Raw genomic sequence first — 18,686 nt, forward strand, 5'->3', positions numbered from 1 at the left:
TTGCTTTGTCCCCGCCCCTTAGGCAGCTTCCATCCTTATAGGTGGAACCTGCAAAGCCTTCTTTTGCTTGGGGTTTCTGAAGTAACTCCTGTGAAGAGATTTGCAAGTAGGTAGGTGAGCGTGGTGGTGTTGGTTGCGGCTGTAGCGGAGGAGTGTAGGGACGTCAAACTTGTACTTTGAACGTCTTCGACTATTAGACATTTAGAACCTGAGAGGGCCTAGTCTCCTCGCTATAAAATTAGGAGTTAAAATGTCTTAGCAGGTCCGACGCCTAGTGAGTTCTGGAACTGCCCTCTTCTCCACCCTTCTCGCTATTGCCCACTCTTTCCTGGCCGCGGCTTCCCAGAGCCTGCGAGTACCCTAGGTACCTCTAGCTCAGACAGCCGACTGCTGGCACCGCAGCTCAGCCCAGCATCGAAAGCCAGTTCCTTTTGCTCTGCTCCTGAGATTTCCTATCCCGGAGACGAGGCCAATGCCGGGAACGGCTCGTTCTCTTTGCACTAGCCTCACTCTGGCAGGCTCGCTGTGGGGGTCAGGGTGGGTATTGTGCTAAGCACCGGGTGGGCTTGTAGAGCATAAGTTGAGGGACCACCGAGTGAATACAAGAGTGACCTATGTGAACGGTGGCAACGCACACATGCATCCTGTTCAAGTCCTTAGGTTTCTTATCTGACCACTGTCAAAGTTGCTACTCAATTTTGTTTTGTTTAGTGACTGTCCGGTGAACTCTTCCTGGCTTCTAGAGCAGCTGCATTACAATGACAAAAGCGTGTCACTTGGGAAGATCTCTGAGAGGAGATGACCTTTCAGTCAAGGCCTGAATGAAGAGTAGGAGTAGGCATGCAGGCCAAGGCTGCAACAGGGATTGTGCCTACCAGATGGGAAAGAGCCATGTCTTTAAAACTATGACGATATGGCCAACTTGTCTGCCAATTTCCAAAATAACTGAGACAATAGGACTGTTTAAACCCCATGAAGGCAAAAAACAAAAACAAAAAAAAAAAAAAAAAACAAAAAAGGCCCAGGACAATATGACTGACACTCAGACTGTGCATCTGTTTACAGTTAACAAAGCATTTTCATTTGTCTGACTTTAATACACCCCTCCCCAAACCCAAAGAATAGTTGGCATAAAGAGAAACATCATTCACTCATGTATCTGATACACAGCATACACTAACGATGGATTGATGTAACACCATACTAGGTCTTTTTTCGTTTGTTTGGTTGTTTTTCTTTTTAAGATTTATTTGTTTTCTTTATATGAGTACACTTTCACTGCCTTCAGACACACCCAAAGAGGGCATCAAATCCCATTACAGATGGTTGTGAGCCAGCATGTGGTTGCTGGGAACTGAACTCAGGACCTTTGGAAGAGTAGTCAGTGCTCTTAACCACTGAGCCATAACTCCATACTAGGTCTTAGGAAGGACAGGGACTGTGTCCTATGCACTTCTGATGCCTTCCAGCACCTAACCCTGTACCTAGCTCCCAGACCGTAGAGTCAGTGGGAGCTTTCCATATGCCAGGTGTTTGTCAGAATACAGAAAGAGTAAGACACCTACTTCATTCTTACTGGTTCCCCAGCCTCAGAACATACTGAAGTCAAAGAGCTTCTTACACAGTAGAAAGGTCTTCTTAATTTAAATCCCTTTCTCTGCTAAGATTTATTTCACACACACGCACACAAAACCCCAATAATTGTAAGCAGCAAGTGTTTTCTGTATGACAGTAGATCCTCTGGCTAAGTCATCTCTATCCCTGTAGCCTGGTGGGCTTTGAGGACAGTGAGAGAACAGAGTATAACCCTCATGTTTTCCTTCTCCCAGCCTGACAACAAAGAGCCCAGCCTATTCCACTTGTTCCCCCAACCCCCATATTGCCCAAGCCCTGCTGACAATGGCTGAGAGGGAGGATGACGATGCTGAGGCTTGGCTGCAGTTGAAGCCTGTGGAGCCCTTGCCCTCCCAGTGCTGCGGCAGTGGCTGCTCTCCCTGTGTGTTTGACCTCTATTACCGAGACCTGGAAAGATGGGAAACAGCCCAAGCCAGAAATGACAGGAGCCTGCTGAGTGGGAAGCAGCCACCTGAGAGCCAGGTGAGGAGTCCAGAGTAGCAATATCTATCTGCCCTGCCCTGCCCTCCCCTCCCCTGCCCTCCCCTCCCCTCCCCTGCCCTGCCCTCCCCTGCCCTGCCCTGCCCTGCCCTCCCCTGCCCTGCCCTCCCCTCCCCTCCCCTGCCCTGCCCTGCCCTGCCCTGCCCTTCCCTGTCCAGTGCCTCTGCTATAGGAAGCCTTCCTTGACTAGACGGTAGAAAGAAAAAAGTCCTTATAATGGAAGCAGGTTGTACCAAGGAGCAAGGTCCAGACCTATTGAAATTAACCTATTAGCTATGTGGATGTAGTCTAAGACCCTTACCCTCTTGATGCCTTTTTCCCCCAACTATAAAATGGACCCAGTTATTTGTAATGTTTAACACTGAACCTAGTAATTATTTCACCCAACAGATATCTATTGAATACCCCAGGCCCTATAAGCCACTGAGGATTTGTGAGTGAGCAAAACTCACTCAAAAGAGCAAACTGACTTGGTATTATTATACAGCCAGGTAAATAACGGGTGTTGCCATTACCTGGATCTTAATAACTTTCTCTTTCCTTTCTAACTCCTTCATTCATTTCACAGGAGTTGTGTGTTCAGCATATAGTGGCTCTGTAATCACCTGTGATAACAAAAAGTTAAGTGATATTACAAAATTTAGTAAGTCTTACAAAAAAAAAAAAAGCTTTTTTGTCCTCTTTGGATTTTTCAAGATAGGATTTCTCTGTGTAGCCCTGGCTATCTTGGAACTCCCCTTTGTAGATTAGGCTGGCCTCAAACTCAGAAATCCATCTGCCTCTTCCTTCTGAGTGCTGGGATTAAAGACATGCACCACCACCACCTGGACAAAACAGCATATTTCAATCTAATAATTTTATCTTTTAAATTGTCTCCTTTCTCCTGCCTCCTGGGAGTCAGACAACCTGACTGCCAATGTGTATTATGGGCTACATGACCTAAGACCACCCTTTTCTCTCTGAAGCCTATAAGAAGAACACCCATTTAGCTTCATGAGCCTGAACTTTCTTTGGAACTCCCGCCATATTATCTGTCTCTGATATTAATGAATCTGTTTCTAGAAAGACAGTCTACCCCAGCATTCCTCCTGAAATCCAAAACCTAAGACCTTTCAGGTCTCATTTTCCCCGTTTATGATACAAAGATGTTACATTGGACCATCTCTAAGGCTCCATCAATTTTTTGCTCTCTAGATCGGAAAGATGAGCAGGTGTTTTGTATAGAGGATACAATTTGAACAATAAAGACCTTGAGGTAGGTAGGCAGTGGCAGGTGGGCCTTGGGAGGAGGAATTGGAGTCTAAGATCTGTTCTGTGGCAAATAAAATGAAGCTTGTAGTTGTCCACTGCTCCCTTGAATGCAGGCTAAGGAGCCTGTGTTTGGTCCTGCAGTTGTGGGGAGCTACAGAAGGTTTACAAGAAGAGTAAACTCCCCAATGAGGTTGCTAAAGAAAGGAGCTAAGGAGCTGAAAGGGGTTGCAACCTCACAGAAAAAACATTACCAACCAACCAAACCCTCCAACACTCTCATGGAGTAAAACACCAACCTTTGTGCACACATTGAGAGACCTATTGATCCAGTTGCGTATGTGGATGAAGATAGCACTGTCTGGCATCAATGTGAGAAGAGACTTTTGGTCCAGGGTAGGGGAATGCCAAGGCAATGGGGTGGAGAGGGTGATCAGGAGGGTGTGCACCTTTGTGAAGGCAAATGGAGGGGAAGGGGGGATGGGAGCAGGATAGGGTAAAGGGATAACATCTCAAATGTAAATACAGAGTATCTAATAAAAAATATAAAATAAATAAATAAATAAATTTAATCTAAAAAAAAGAAATTGTCATCTGTAAAAAAAAAAAAAAAAAAGACAAAAAAAAAAAGAGTAAACTCTGTTGTAGGTCAAAGAAAAGCAGGGGCCAACTCTCTGTCACATCAAGAGATGTCTGTCACCAAAATCAGGGGAAGTAGCAAGGATGTGTGTCCCTTGGGTCTGACCTCTAGGAAATCAAATCTTTTCCTGTTATAGGGCTGTTCTACCAAGCTGAGTCCAGAGACTTTCCTGGCTTTCCACATCAGCACCATGGAGAAGGTCACCAAGGACACGTATCTTGTCCGGTTCACACTACCTGGGAACAGTCAACTCGGCCTGCTTCCTGGGCAGCACCTCATCCTACGGTACATTCAGGTAGTGGGAGGACCAATGTCTGCCACCCTGCTTTGTCATTGACAAGCTGCGTAGCTGGCAAGGAGCTTACCTGACCTTTCTTAAGCCCTTGTTTGCCTTCTTCAGAATGGACATAGCAGCATAAAACTCAAGGATCTTGGTGTGGAGCTCAGAAATGTTTTTGTGATTAATATATATATTATAGTGTATATATATATTACACTAGCACTTTGATAGTACTTACTAGCCAAGGTATAGTTCTGTCTACTCACATTCATAAACTCATTTAACCTTCACAAAATCCCCAGAGGACGCTAAAGCCAGAGGATTTCAGGAACTTGCTCACACAGGAAGTATTGGATCATGATTTGAAGGCAAGCAGTCTACCTTTGGAGACAGTGTAATTAGCATCTGATGTTAGGAAGGGCACTAAAAGTAAAGAACTTGAACATATAAAAGCTAGAGGCAAGAGAACTGAAAGTCTAGGTTCAGCCTTAGCTACGTCTCAAGTTTGAAGCTATCCTGGCTTTATATCTTATCTCAAAAACAGTAATGATAATAATAAAAGAAGAAACAACAAGCAAGCAAAAAAAAAAAAAAAAAAAAAAGTATCCCAGTCTCCCACAGCCACCAAGTCACGGTATCCAGATTTCAGCCTACACAGCCTGGTTGCTGAACTGCTGTTAATATCCTTTTCTATGAGAAGTGTCCTCTGAGCTTCCTTCTGACCTGTGCATCCCCGGCCGGAACCACCCCCACCTTTCCTGGAAGAGCATCTTTCATTGTTATGGGTATGTGAGGCTCTGCAGAGAGATCAGTACTGCAGACATGGACCTGGATGATATCACACACCCAGACAGCATTCAGGAGCATATTCATATGTGGGAAGAAAAATAGGAATAGGGTTGGCAAGAAGAGAAGAAACCAACCAACGAACAAACCAAAAGAAAACAAAAAATAAAGCCCTCAAGGCATGGCCAAAAGACAAGGCAGGAGGGCACTAGAAAGAGCTAACTGCTGGTCAGACTGGCGATTTGCCTCCAAGTGCTGGAGTTCTGCTTCAATCCTTGAAGTTCACTATTACAGCTGTCAGGAGAAGCCACAATGCAGGTTATAATACTCTGCAGCTCTCCATAGATTGGAGTGGCCAGGACACCCCACTTGTAGGCTGACTCCCCTCCATCCTCTCTACCACCCAGTGACATTCCTAATACATGTGACCGTGCCACTCAGTAAGACATAGTCTGGTGTTCCTCATTGTTTCCATAATGACATTCTTGACATGGTTGCCCAAGCTCCTTTCCTACCATGCAGGTCCACATGTGTCCCTGTCAGCCTCAAAATCCAACTACAAGTTCCTAGCTTGCCTACATTGTCCAGCCTGAGTTGTTCCCTCTGCTAGAGTTACTTCCTTTCCTGGCCTCACCTGTCAGTGGGCTGCTCATGTTTCAATACCTGACTCCAGCAGACTTCTGAGTTCACGTTCATTTGTGAAGCCCTCTGAGACACGGCAGGCTTCACCTGCTGCAGTGGTGTCACTTAACTACCTGAAATATTTTGAGGAGTAGAACTGAATTTTGATTTGGAGCTATGGCCAGATGCCGTCTGTACAAGGGCTTTCCTTCTCTTAATACTGCATTCTGCATGTTTTAAAAGATTTATTTATTTATTTACATTTTATGTGTATGCATGTGTGCTTGAGGGTATGTATATGCATTGTGTGTGCAGTATGCATGGAGGTCAGAAAAAGGTGTCAGACTCTCCTGAAACTAACAGGCAGTTAGTTAGTTGTAAGCCACCCAATATGGGTGCTGAGAACCAAACCAGGGTCCTCTGCAAGAGCAGTGAGTGCTCCTCACCTCTGAGTCATTTCTCCAGCCCTGGGTTGTTATTTTAAATGAAACTATGTATATAATATGCCTGGTGCACTGTAAGTGTTCACACCTAACTATTATCAAGACTCAAGATTGCTCTCCTGACCCCATTGTTGGCAACATTGTAAAAAAACAACTCAGGCCCCTTAGAGGACTCTGCCAGTTCTGTGCTTCTTGGTCTCTGGTAACTTTGCATAAGCTGTTAGCAGCTGCTTTAATCTGTGCTATTTTGTAGTAGAGACAGAAACTACAGCAATGTCCCTCAAACTGCACACAGCATCAGTGTACTCTTTGATATACTATTCTAATTCCAGTGAAGTCACACAACCAGGACCTAAATGACTACCTCTATGTTACAGGAGGTGCTGCTGAGAGATTACGTAATGTGCTAAGGTCTCACAAGTAGTGTGGATAGTGGTGAGCTCACTGTTCTCCCTTCTGCTGTTTTTACCTGTCCCTTGGTGAGGACTTCAGGAATGACTAGAACCTACCCTTCATGTTCATTAACCTGGCAGGGGAGGTGCCTGATAGGAGCTTATTAAACAGCTGACTCCCTGACTTCCTGTGCACTTCTCCTTTCCAGAGGTGTGGTAGATGGCTTAGAAATTCAGAGAGCCTACACTCCCATCAGCCCCATCACTGCAGAAGGATACTTTGACGTTTTAATCAAGGTGAGTCAGTTCTTCTTGAAGATTCTGCTATGGACTTATATCTCCCTCTCTGGCTCGCTTGGGGGGGGGGGTGTCCCATCTATTAGTTGGCCCGAGAATGGGCTGACTTGAAGGAGCAATAGTTTATGATGGGGTCTTTTCCTACCTTTCTAAGGAGGAGGAGGATGCTGTGCCCAGATGTTATAAGGAGATTATAGAACAATCCTATACCTTATCACCTTTTATATTCTGGTAGAAATAGAGTACTGAGCTGAGAAGTGGGGAGAAAGTCCCTGCACCTGTGTGTACTGGCACAGGGGTCCAGCCTGACCTGGAGGGACCCAGGACAAGTGATCAGACCAATACAATACAGCATGATGCTAGTCATAAGAGTGGAGACCCAGCCAAACTCAGCCCAGCTTCCTGGTAGATGCTATGTGTTTGAGGGCCAAGAAACAAGAGAAGTATGGGGAGAAGGCTCTGAGAGCTGGGAGAGGCACAACAGAAGAGGCATGAACTGGGAAAGGCATTCATCGTGGCACAGAAGGTGGCAGGATACCAGAGAGAACTGGGCATAAAGACCCTGCAGACAGAACTTTCCTGACATCCTCTCTGAACTGATGGTGGCGAGGAATGAATGACATTTTAGGCTGAGAGCACTGATAGCCAGACTTCGGGAAGGGTGACAGAAAACAGGCCTTCTGGGAACTCTGTTCAGCCCACATGGTGGAGAAGAGGATGCCTGTGTGGCAGCTGGGCCACTGGAAGAGCTGTCAGGAATCAGTGGAATGGGTTGCATACGGAATGCCCCAGAGATTCAAGATCCATGGACCTGCTGACCCACTGACATTTTACCTACAGCGAGTGAAGCTTTGTGTGTGACAACCGTTGCTCTGCTAGGCACGGCTAGCCTTTGTCTTCACAGCATCATGCTGTCATCTCCAAGGTTCAGTTTTGTGTCAGACCACTTTCATAACTGTCCTTAGCTGCTTGTGGCCATAGGCCACAGGTCTGACATGCCTACACATGAGAACATTTCCTTCATACGGTCCTAAGGAGTATCAGCATGGAAGAACAAACAGATTTGACATCCAAGCCTCCTTACAAGGCTGTGTCATTATCTCCTTCACCGGTCAACAGCTTGAGGCCTGGAGGACTCAAGGTGGGAGGTGAAGGAAGGAGTGCTCTGGGTGAGCAAGCCCCTGATTCTGAGGCCTAGAGCCGACTTGGGCTCCTACTTTCTTGCCTGCCTGAGAGCCTGGATGTTTATTCCTTTCCACATAAGCCTGGACGAGCTCCCTTCTGCATGCTACTGTTTGTCTGAGAGATTCCACAAATCCTCTCCAAATGGCCTGCTTCCCTGCGCTGCTTGTCTAGGGCGCTTCTGCTGAGAGGATAAGCCTGGAGACAGCTCTCCAGAGCAGCTGGATCCCTCCCAGCTGCAAGGCTGATTTTCTCCTTCAGAGCAGTATCTCATTATCCCTAAGCCACTGGCTGGAAAGAGCTGGAAATGTCTTTGCAAATTGGGAAGGCAGTGGGAATCTGTGGGTTGACTTTCCCATGAGGAAACTGAGGAGGGCTCTGTTCTCAGGCACCTGCTTATAACTATTGTCATTTCAACTCATGACCTCAAGAAAACCATATTATTCCCCTTCTACCATTGAAGAAATGGAAGCTTAAAGCCCTCTTAGGTAGTAGGACAAAAGCTGTCTTAGTTTTTCTTGAGCATTTGCTCCAAACCAGGCTCTCTATGCCAGAAGAATCTTTTCTTTGATGCTGTCTAGGGCTACTAGGACCATAGCTAAGGCTTTCTTTGTTTTGTTTTGTCTTGTGTTTATGGACAGTGGTGAGCCACCATCTAGTGCTAGGAATTGAACTCAGGTCCTCTAGAGGAAGAACCAGTGCCCTTAACATCAGAGCCATTTCTCTAGTCCCTATAGCTGGAGTTTTTACTTTCCCCAAATTGGGCCCAGAAAACAAAATGTGCCCCCATACAGCTTCCAATACAAACTCTCCCTCCCGCTTGTCTCCCAGGTGAGCCAAGACTTCCTGTGCTTCGTGCAGATAGTGTCGGAGGGAGTTGTGGACAATCAAAGGCAGGTCTCACACTAAAATCTAGTCTGTCCTTCAAGCTTTGGGCCTTCCGGTTTTGTGTCTCAGCGTTCCCCCAAGTCTACCCCTCCACGGCCATCGGTTCTTCCCAAGAGAAGACCTGGGCTCCTGTGCCCTTGCCTGTGCAGCCTCAAATCCCAAGAGTCTTTGCATGTCTTCCCACCCTGGGAATCCAGTTTTGCCCCAACATTTCCACCTCCAAGAAGCCAGCCTAATTTCACTTCATGGGCTTACAGTTTCTCATGGAGTGTGAAGCTGTCTCTACCATGCATATGTCGGAGATGTGTATATACATCCCTCCTATCCTGTGAGCCCACCAGAGGAGGCCTGACTGCATAAATTAATTGACTGGAATATTTATTGCTGATTGTTCATGGTTCAGGCACTGGGTATCTTCATGATGTTTCAGACTCAACTGTGTGTCCTGCTACCCCAGCATGGTGTTCAGAACAGTGCAGGTAGACAGTGTAGACAGCTCACTTCCTCAGTAGTCATCCCACCAGTAGGTGGTGTATAATGAGCCAGACACTGAAAACTGAGTCTGGTGTTCAAATCTACTTGGCTTTAGCCTGCCCAAGATTGCAGAATTACAAGTTTATTGCTGGCATTCAGAAGTGGAAGGGTTTTTTTTTTCTAACAATTTTATTTTTAAAAAAGAGATACATGTACAGATTTTTAAGAGCATTTTGGAATAAAACTATATGAATATATTTTTGTCAGTACTTGATTTTTTTAAAGGTTTGATAGCATGCATTGAAATCTTACTAGTTACCATGAGCATAAAGTACATGTAAAACAAAACGTAACATGGAAATAGTGAAAGTTTTTTTGGTGTGTATAAATTAGACATAATTTTTAAATACCAAAAATTGCCACAAGGCTCTCTTCTTAGCTCTTGAGTCATTAGTGATTTAAGGTCTAGGTGTACCCCACTCAGAGTGGGTGCTATACATTTGTTATTGCTTTTATTTTTCTAAGAAGAAAAGGCTTTTCTAAGAAGAAGGCTTCCACTTTTTGGTCTTTCTTTTTTTGAGCTTTATATGATCTGTGAGTTGTTTCTTGGGTATTCAGACTTTTCTGGAGCTAGTATCCAATTATCAGTGACTGCATATTTTTATGATTGGGTTGCCTCACTTTGATGATATTCTCTAGATGCATCTATTTTCCTAGGAATTTCATAAAGTCATTGTTTCTAGTAGCTGAGTAGTACTCCATTGTATAAATATACCACAATTTTTGTATCCATTCATCTTCTGAAGAACATAATATAATAGCTTCTGGCTATTATAAATAAGGCTGCTATGAACATGGTGGAGCATGTGTCCTTATTGTATGTTGGAGCATCTTTGGGGTATATGCCCAGAAGTGGAATAACTGGGTCTTCAGGTAGTACTATGTCCAATTTTCTGAGGAACTGCCAGACTGATTTACAACCCCACCAACAGTGGAGGAGTGTTCCTCTTTCTCCACATCCTCGCCAGCATCTGCTGTCATCTGAGTTTTTGATCTTAGCCATTCTGACTGGTGTGAGGTTGAATCTCAGGGTTGTTTTGATTTGCATTTCCCTGATGAGTAGGGATGTTGAACATTTCCTTAGATGCTTCTCAGCCATTCAGTATTCCTCAGTTGAGAATTCTTTGTTTAACTCTGTACCCCATTTTTTAATAGGATTGTTTGATTCTCTGGAGTCTAGCTTCTTGAGTTCCTTGTATATATTGGATATTAGACCTCTGTCAGATGTGGGGTTGGTAAAGATCTTTTCCCAATCCGTTGGCTGCCGAGTGGGAGGGTTTTTAGTAAAAATATGGATCTCCTCTGTCTCTTGGAAGACTTCTGAGATCTGACATCTGCCCTGCAAGCTACAGACTAGCACCTGAGATGCAGCTTCCTCTTAGAAGGGACATCCCTTGGTAGACACTGCGTGCTAGTTGCCTTTAGTCACTACCCAGTTCTTTGTTGGGCGACACTCCCTGCATGGCCCCTCAGGCATTTCGATGTGCAACCTCTCTGAAGGTTGGTAGGTCCACTGGAGTCTCATCTCAGCCTTACCATCCACATCGGGTGGCTAGATGCCAGTGTGGATAACAGCTCCAGCGTGTGGGGTGCAGAGGAAGAAGGTGAGAGTCCCTCAGGAGTTCCAAATGTTAGTTAGGAAGGTTTGTGCAGCGGTGCATGCCTGTCCACTCACTGTTTTCTGTGTTTGCTTCAAGTGCTACCAGACTGGGCTCATGTCCCAGTATGTGGAGTCCTGGAGAACCGGAGACACAGCTTTCTGGAGAGGGCCTTTCGGACGCTTCTTATATGAACCAAAGAAGGTCAGTGCCAGCACCTTCCGTCCTGAGGAGCTTCCACAAGTCACTATGCTGTTCTTCAAACACTTAACCCAACTCTCAGAGTGATGTGAGGCTTATTAGACAAGGGAGGAGATCGATTAGCCCTAGTAAACACACTGTCCACTTTACTCCAAAACTGTGGATGGCTGCCGCGCCTCAGGTCAGGTTTGAGGACTTAGAGTTCAGGATCCTGATGCCTTCTGACTCTTAGGTGCTATTCTAATTGCTCCTTCTCCACACTCACTTCTAGATTGAAAGGCTCTTGCCTTGTCTCCTTTCCCAGAAAGGACTGCCTCATGCCTGTAGGAAGTCCAGTCGTGTGTACCGAGGGTCTTGAGGATCCTTTGGCCCAGTGGTTCCATTTCTGGAAGTCTATTACACAGAAAGAAAAACAGAACAGGACAGAACCCAGTGCTGCTTCTTGTGCCTGTGCTAGTGGTGTTTTTATTTATAACAGAAGACTGGAGGCCACTGAGTATCCAACAAAGAGAACAGCTAAGGACACTGGGTTACAGGTACTTGACAGAACCTTCCCCCAGATTTTACAGTTATGTTTTTAATGATGCTCTATGCTTATACTGTACGAGACAGTGACAAGTGCTAAGTACAAAGCAGTACACACCCAGCAGGGAAACTACCTTACGATGCACAGAAAAATGTGACATGTATGAAATATTAGCAGGTTTGGGGGATTATGGGCAATTTTCATTTTCTTCATTATGCTTTCCAAATTATCTGGAATAAACACCTATTACCTGTATAATTAGGAAAACAAAGCCAAAACCAAAACAAGTGGAAAAGAATGAATCATGCTTGCCTTGCCGTTCTTTTTGTTTAATTTAAAAATAGCTTTTATTGTATTTTCCCTTATTATAAATGCAAAACATGTTCACTAACAAAAAAAAAAAAAAATCATCAGAGACAGACAAAAGGAAGAAACCCAAATGCACCTGGAAGCCAACTCCCCAGGATGCCAGCCTCACTTCCCATACATGGGCATATGTACAAACACACACACACACACACACACACACACACACACACAATCATGCTTATATGAACATCATCATACCAGCCCTTTCAGGACTGGAATGTAGCTTAGTATAGGACACTTTCCTTACACTTATGAGGCTCTGGGTGCCATCCCAGTAAAGATATGCCCCCATATATACTGTGTAACCCATCTGCAATGAATCCTCTGTGTGGGCTCACTCATCTTACACATACAGGTGTATATGCTATCACCTCCAGCCGTGTTCTGGAACGATCCATGCTCAGCTCTGCATTGTGTCCCCCTATTCAGTGTCCCTGCACTTAAGAACAGGGTGTGGATGTTGTTTCTTTTCCTGGCTTGGAGCAGATGGTCTGACCATTTGTCCCATGAGGGAGCCTCCCAGTGCCTGTGACCTGCATCCTTGGGACATCAGAGCCTTTTGTTTCTCACCTAGATCCAGCAGCAAGGGCCAGGATGGTCCCTCCCACATTCAGTTAGCCACCAAAGCTTTGCCAGGGCCTGCTTTGCTCTCTGAGAAGGCCAAGGATCCCACCCTCTTCCAGACCTGCTCTGTAGTTGTCTGATTATACACAGATGTTAAATCAACCATACAAATGTCTGTCTCTGCCTTCATGCCTAAGGCAGACACAAGTGTCTGTCCAGGAGGAGACAGGTCGTATTTGCCAGTGTATGAGGGAGGCGCAGGCTCTGGGGACAGGAAATGAAGAGTCCCTCCCTGCTCCCCCCCTCCCCGCCCCAGCTCAGCTCAGGGAAGGCTTCCTAGGACACAACCTGAGCAAGAATGAGAGAAAAGGAGGGTGAGACAGAGAAAAGCCTGGAGGCTGCAGGGACCACTGTTGCAGACAGGGTGACCCGGCCTAGCATCTCAGGCTTAACAGGGGGGAGAACTGAAATAGATTAAGCCTCAGCTCCATACCCGGCCTTTATGTTACCTCATCTGGTCCTCAGGGCAGTTCTGAGCTAGGAGCTATTTCAGGAAAATGCTCTCATTATTGTTTCCACCAGTGAAGGAGATTGAGGTTCAGATTAGGAAAATAGCTTGCCCAGATCACAGGGTTGATATTTATATACAGATGCCTAGTCTCTGGAATGAAAAGGTGAATATTTTTCAGGCATTAACCTTTAAGAAACTGACTTTGAGAGCAAGGTGGTGGTGACAACACCCCTTTAATCCCAGCACCTGAGAGGCAGAGGCAGGTAGATCTCTGAATTTGAGGCTTGCCTGCTCTATAGAGTGAGTTCCAAGTTAGACAGGGTTATACACATACAGAGACAGACAGACAGGCAGGCAGACAGAGAGACTGACTGACTGACTTTGGAAAGGCCTGCACTGTGTTTTAAGGAATGTAGAGACAGGAAATGGGCTTAATGAGGAAGGGTTGATGGGTTGATGGTAGTATTCTCTTGGGCAGAAACTTGCCTTCCAGTGCCATGCTAGGTAGATGTATTCATGACTTCATTTACTTCAGAGAGGCTCGGAGTTCTAGGTTGGAGTCCTAAGACCTTTGTAGAGCTCCCCAGAATCAGAGGAGGTAGTCTGGAGAGCAGGCTGGGATGGAGTTGGGAGGGGCAAGGTTTTGGTGGGAGAGGAAGTGGCTTTGGAAGATAGCTGAGCTCCTTGTCAGCTGTAAGCAGAGTCTTTGTAGAGAAATGTTAAAAGGCAGCCAGTCCCCTTTCAGGTTGGACTTTGCTCTCTAGAAGTCTCAGAGTCCCATGAGCTGTGTTCTGCAGGCTTTACCTGCTTTTCATAATCCAGGTGACTTTATGCACCGGGGAAGAGCATGGCAGAGGCACGTGGTACACTTGAGAAATGCATTGCTGCCCAACATAGGTAAGACCAAGAGAAGACCCTGCGGGCAGTCATCCACCATTCACTGTGCTGTCTGTCCATCCTGCTCTCTAGTATGGTGAACTCCTCATGCTGGCGGCAGGCACAGGGCTGGCCCCTATGGTGCCTATCCTGCAGAGCATCACTGACAATGAAGACGATGAGACCTTTGTCACCTTGGTTGGCTGCTTCAAGACCTTTGAGGGCATCTACCTGAAGACCTTCTTGCAGGAACAGGCCAGGTTCTGGAATGTTCGAACCATCTTTGTCCTCAGTCAGGTGAGCCTAGGGTGGGGACCTCTCCCCTAACAAGCTGCATTCACATTGTGCTGTCCTGAGGACTGGCTGGAGCCTCTGCCCTGTGCCGTGTTAAGAATCCCAGGTGCTCCGTGTGGAGTGTAGGCATTTCCAGGTCCATCATGCAGGGAAGGAAGCAGGTTTACAGAGGTGCTGGGCCCCAGATGCTTCACACTCCTAAGCTCCAGTTTGTAGCTGCTGCCCTCAGCTGTGCCCCACCCATCCCTTGGGGTCACCTGTGTGGAGTCAAAGCCGCAGCAGTCCTGTTCACATCTTTGTGGCTAAGAATTGGGCTCACATATGCACCATGGTGCCTAGCATGAGGCCAGGCCCAGAGTAGGGGCTCCATCAAGACTGACTAGGCAGTGCCTTAGTAAGGTCCCTGCCACTTTCACATGTTCCTCCACACAGCTGTGGAACAACTGTAAGTTCAATAGCTGGAAGCCACCCATGTCCTGCTCTGTGTCCCCAACTCTCACCATTTCACCATTGCATGGCATTTCTCATCACCATTAGTTACCGTCCACTACCGTTGTCTGTCTGCTTTCTAGAGGGTCTAATCTCACTGTTTTCTGTGCTCCCTAGGTTGGGGTTCCCTGCTGCCCCTTCCCCATGTCATTTTGCTTGAGGGTCAACGTGATATACTGCAGATACCCCCTCCTCAATTTCCATTTTGAGAAAATTTTGGAAAATCTCTGACAGCTTACATGATCCTCAGCCTTATGGCTGGGGCCAGGAAACTGGATTGCTGTCCCCCTCCAGAGCTTTGTAGACTCAGAGTCTGCAGACCTGTCCACAGGCAGAAAGCTCTTTGAGATGCACACGGGAGGGTCTGTTTGGTGAACATTAACCGAAGCAGAAGGTGCCCAAGGCAGGCATAAAACAGAAGGCTGGTGTGCAGCAGAGGGGACAAGGGAAGTCCACACACGCTACACAAGCCTGGGCCAAGAAGAGAAACGCGCAGCCACCTAGCAGACTCATACCCGGCTGCTGCCTAGCCCTCTTTCCCTCCATCCTCAACCACAGAAGAGATGCCAGGGCCACAAATGATACCCTCTGCCATAGGGACACTCACCTGTCTGCAGGGACAGCTGGTCATAGCTGTCTGTCTTAGTTGCCTTCTACTGCTGTTGAAGACCCAGAAGCAGCTTGGGAAAGAAAAGGATTACATCAGACTTTCATCTCTAGTCCATCTGGAATGGAAGTCATGGCAGAGACTCAAACCTGACAGAGTCCGTGAAGGAAGACTTTTTCCTGGCTTGTTCAGTTTACTTCCTTAGTAGTCCAGGGTTCCCCGCTAAGGGTGGCACCACCACAGTGAGCTGGGCCCTTCCACATCAGTTATCAGTTAAGACAATGAGCTGGCATGATGGCTTACACCTTTAATCCTAGCACTAGAGAGGCTGGAGCAGTCAGATCTCTATGAGTTTGAGGTCATCCTGGTCTGCATAGTGAGTTCTAGGCCAGCCAAAACTATATATAGTGAGACCCTGTCTCGTGGGGGGGGGGGAGAGGGAGAGAGGGAGGGAGGGAAGGAGAGAGGGATAGAGAAAGGGAGAGAGACAGAGACTGAGAACACGCTCCACAGGCTTGTCTCTAGGCCAATCTGATAGAGCCATTTACTCAACTGAGGCTCCTTCTCAGATGACTCCAGTTGTATCCACGCTGACAAAACTGGCCGACCAGGGTACTGCTTTTCTTTAAACATGTTATGTGCCACTCAGAGCACTTCAATCCCCGCTGCAGTCTCATGAGGTCTGTACTGCCATCCTGTCTCTTCCCAGATGCGGAACTTGAGGTAACAAGGTAACAGCAACAGAGAGCTGGGTACCAGCCCAGCTGGCCCTGCACAGAGGCCACTGTCAGTCCATCGGGATAGTACACATACATGCTGGCCAGCATGGAGGGCAAGCAGAGTCAGGAACGCTGCAAGAAAGAGGTAGCCTTTGAGCCTCCGCTGGGAAGTTATGAGACAGTTCACCTCTGGCCTTGCTAGGCTTTGATGATGCTGAAGGTTGAACAGGGGAATGGGCTGGCTGGCTCCACAGCAGGAGTAAGGGTGACTGTGGTAGGTCTACTCACACACATGTGCTTGACACAGGTTGCCCCTTTCTCTGCCTGAGCCTGGCAACACTCCTTTCACCTCCTGCCAGCTTGTACGTCATCCTGCACTGCCTTGCTCCTAGCCCTTTGCTGCCTCCCATGTTCTCAGGACTTCCCAAGCCCAGTGGCCTAGTGACCTGGACAGCTCCATCTCCTGGCCTGCCCTCCCTAGTGCTGTGTCCTGGTGTCACTGGCAAGCTTGCAGGTACAACTGTGCTGTGCCTTTCTGGTGCTAGCCTTTGTTCCTGCTGTGCTCCCTCCCTCCCCCGGCACCTCCTCACCTTTCCTGGCTCTGCTGATGGGGAAGTCCATCCTGCAGACACCCCTGTTGCCATAGCACCTACCAGACTCAGTGCATCTTGAGGCACACAGTTCAAGTAGGGCCAGTGGAACCAAGGGGCTGGGGAGAACTGGGAAGTGGGAAGGAGAGACGGGCCAGTGAAGTCTGCTGGCTCTACCCTCGAGGTTCCACTAGATAGTGAGAATGTTTGGGGAAGTGTAGGAAGATCCAGATCACCAGGGGACCTGGGAGTCATCCAGATTCCTTGAAGTGAGGCTACAAGGCCTAAAAGCGCAAGGTACATAGGAGCTCCTTGGCCTCCCCAGGGCTGTGTTCTTACTCTGGCAGGACCTTGGCTCTCCACAGCCCAGGCCTTCATCTCTTGGCTCAGAGACTAGGAACTCAGCTTAGCAGTGGCAGTTGAGTTAGAAGCTTCTTTTGGTGAATGGTTTCTCCCATGTCCTGCAGTGACAGAAAAGAGCTAGCTGGGGGAACACCAAGAACCCCCAGGAGTCATTGCTGCTCTCTCTTGACTTCCCAGGAGGTCTCCCCAGAACAGCTTCCCTGGAGCTACCGTGACAAGACCCACTTTGGCCACCTGGGCCAGGAGCTGGTTGATGAACTGGTAGCCTGCTGCCGGAGAAAGCCATTTACATTAGTCTGTGGCTCACCTGCATTTACTGAGGACATGGCTAGGTGTTTGCTGTCTGCTGGCCTGACCGAGGACTCCTACTTCCTCTTCTAGCTCTGGCCTTGGGCCCTAATCTGCATACACAGAGAAGCCCAGATCAGAGGCAGAAGACATGGAGTCCAGGCCTGGCCCTGCTGCTGACTTGCCAAGAGACCTTGGGCAAATGTCATCACCCTTGGGACTTCCTTTCCTGTCTGCTGCATCCTGCTGTGCGGAGGAAGGCCAGCAGTTATCCTGGGAGCCAGGGAAGACTGCTCCAAGGGAGCCAAGCAAATGGAGTCCTGCTGAGCTCAGGCTGGTGGGAGTTGGACAGGACAAGGCTGTGAGGAGCCTCTTGTCCTTCCAGGGAACAAAATGACTTGGGGAAAGCTCAGAGCTCTTTGGAGGACCTTAACTTCTGTGCTTCCTGTGGGGTAAACCTGGCTTGCTCATGGCCTTGGGTCTATGACCTGACCATGATTTCAGAACAAGGCCTTGGATCATCTCTGTATCTGTGACAAGTCTTTCCTACCATGATCAGCTTCATGCTCAGTTTCTTTCCTGGCTCAGGAGGCCAGCTTAGAGTCCTTTCCCCACAAAAGAAGAGGAACAGAGGCAAATGCCCCTCCCTCCTGCAGGCAGCCACATAGCCCATGCCTTCAGCTCTCGGTGCCCTGGCGACGGTTGCTATGGAGATCTAAAGATAGAGCAGGAGTCAGGAGACCTGGGTCCCTCTCCCAGCTCTGCCCACCGAGTGGCTGTTGATCCAGGTCCACCCAGCCCCCACCTCCACCTCCTCTATCCTGCGTGGGGCATGCCCTCTCCAGGGAATTCACTGCCCCTGGGCATCACATTGACTTAATGAATTCTGCTTTCCACAGCCTGGGCCCCAGTGCTGCACCAACATAGGGTACATGCGGACAGTCCCAGACTTCTAATGCTCAGCAGTGGAATGCTGGAAACTGAGTGCCAGAACCTTCAGGATTAGGCGTTTATAACTATGGAGCTGCAACTGTCCTCCATAGCAGAGCTCAGATGACAGAAAGCCCTGTCCAGCAAACTCGGTGTACCAACGGGTAAACTAAGGCCTATGAGTGACTTACCCAAGAAGAAGGCTGAGACAGCCCTACAAGTCTCCCATCTTCCCCTCCCCCGCCCACGGTTGTTCCTATGCTTTGCAAACTGGGCTCCACAGGCCTCTGGGGAACCTTGCCTGGATAGCAGCAGTAAAGGTGGCTGGAGGGATC

General features: G+C 47.7%; 1 protein-coding gene across 1 annotated transcript; it reads left to right on the forward strand.

Moving 5' to 3' along the window:
• The first annotated feature begins 77 nt into the window (after positions 1-77).
• Positions 78-18,298, forward strand: CYB5RL (cytochrome b5 reductase like). Its single transcript, XM_080920692.1, has 7 exons — positions 78-110; positions 1,830-2,097; positions 4,140-4,288; positions 6,735-6,822; positions 11,124-11,228; positions 14,165-14,368; positions 17,311-18,298. Exons 2-7 carry the CDS (start codon positions 1,900-1,902, stop codon positions 17,512-17,514), a joined length of 948 nt encoding a protein of 315 aa, XP_080776818.1. The 5' UTR covers positions 78-110; positions 1,830-1,899; the 3' UTR covers positions 17,515-18,298.
• The last annotated feature ends 388 nt before the right edge of the window (positions 18,299-18,686 follow it).

The sequence above is a fragment of the Micromys minutus genome (assembly GCF_963924665.1).
Source record: "Micromys minutus genome assembly, chromosome: 9".
Taxonomy (NCBI): Eukaryota; Metazoa; Chordata; class Mammalia; order Rodentia; family Muridae; genus Micromys; species Micromys minutus.

What these genes read in the sequence shown, in the direction of transcription:
- CYB5RL (XM_080920692.1), top strand. Translation starts at nt 1,900, where the DNA reads ATGGCTGAGAGGGAGGATGACGATGCTGAGGCTTGGCTGCAGTTGAAG. An exon ending in AGCAGCCACCTGAGAGCCAG is followed by an intron (nt 2,098 to 4,139) that starts GTGAGGAGTCCA and finishes TTCCTGTTATAG; the next exon opens with GGCTGTTCTACCAAGCTGAG. An exon ending in ACTTTGACGTTTTAATCAAG is followed by an intron (nt 6,823 to 11,123) that starts GTGAGTCAGTTC and finishes GTTTGCTTCAAG; the next exon opens with TGCTACCAGACTGGGCTCAT.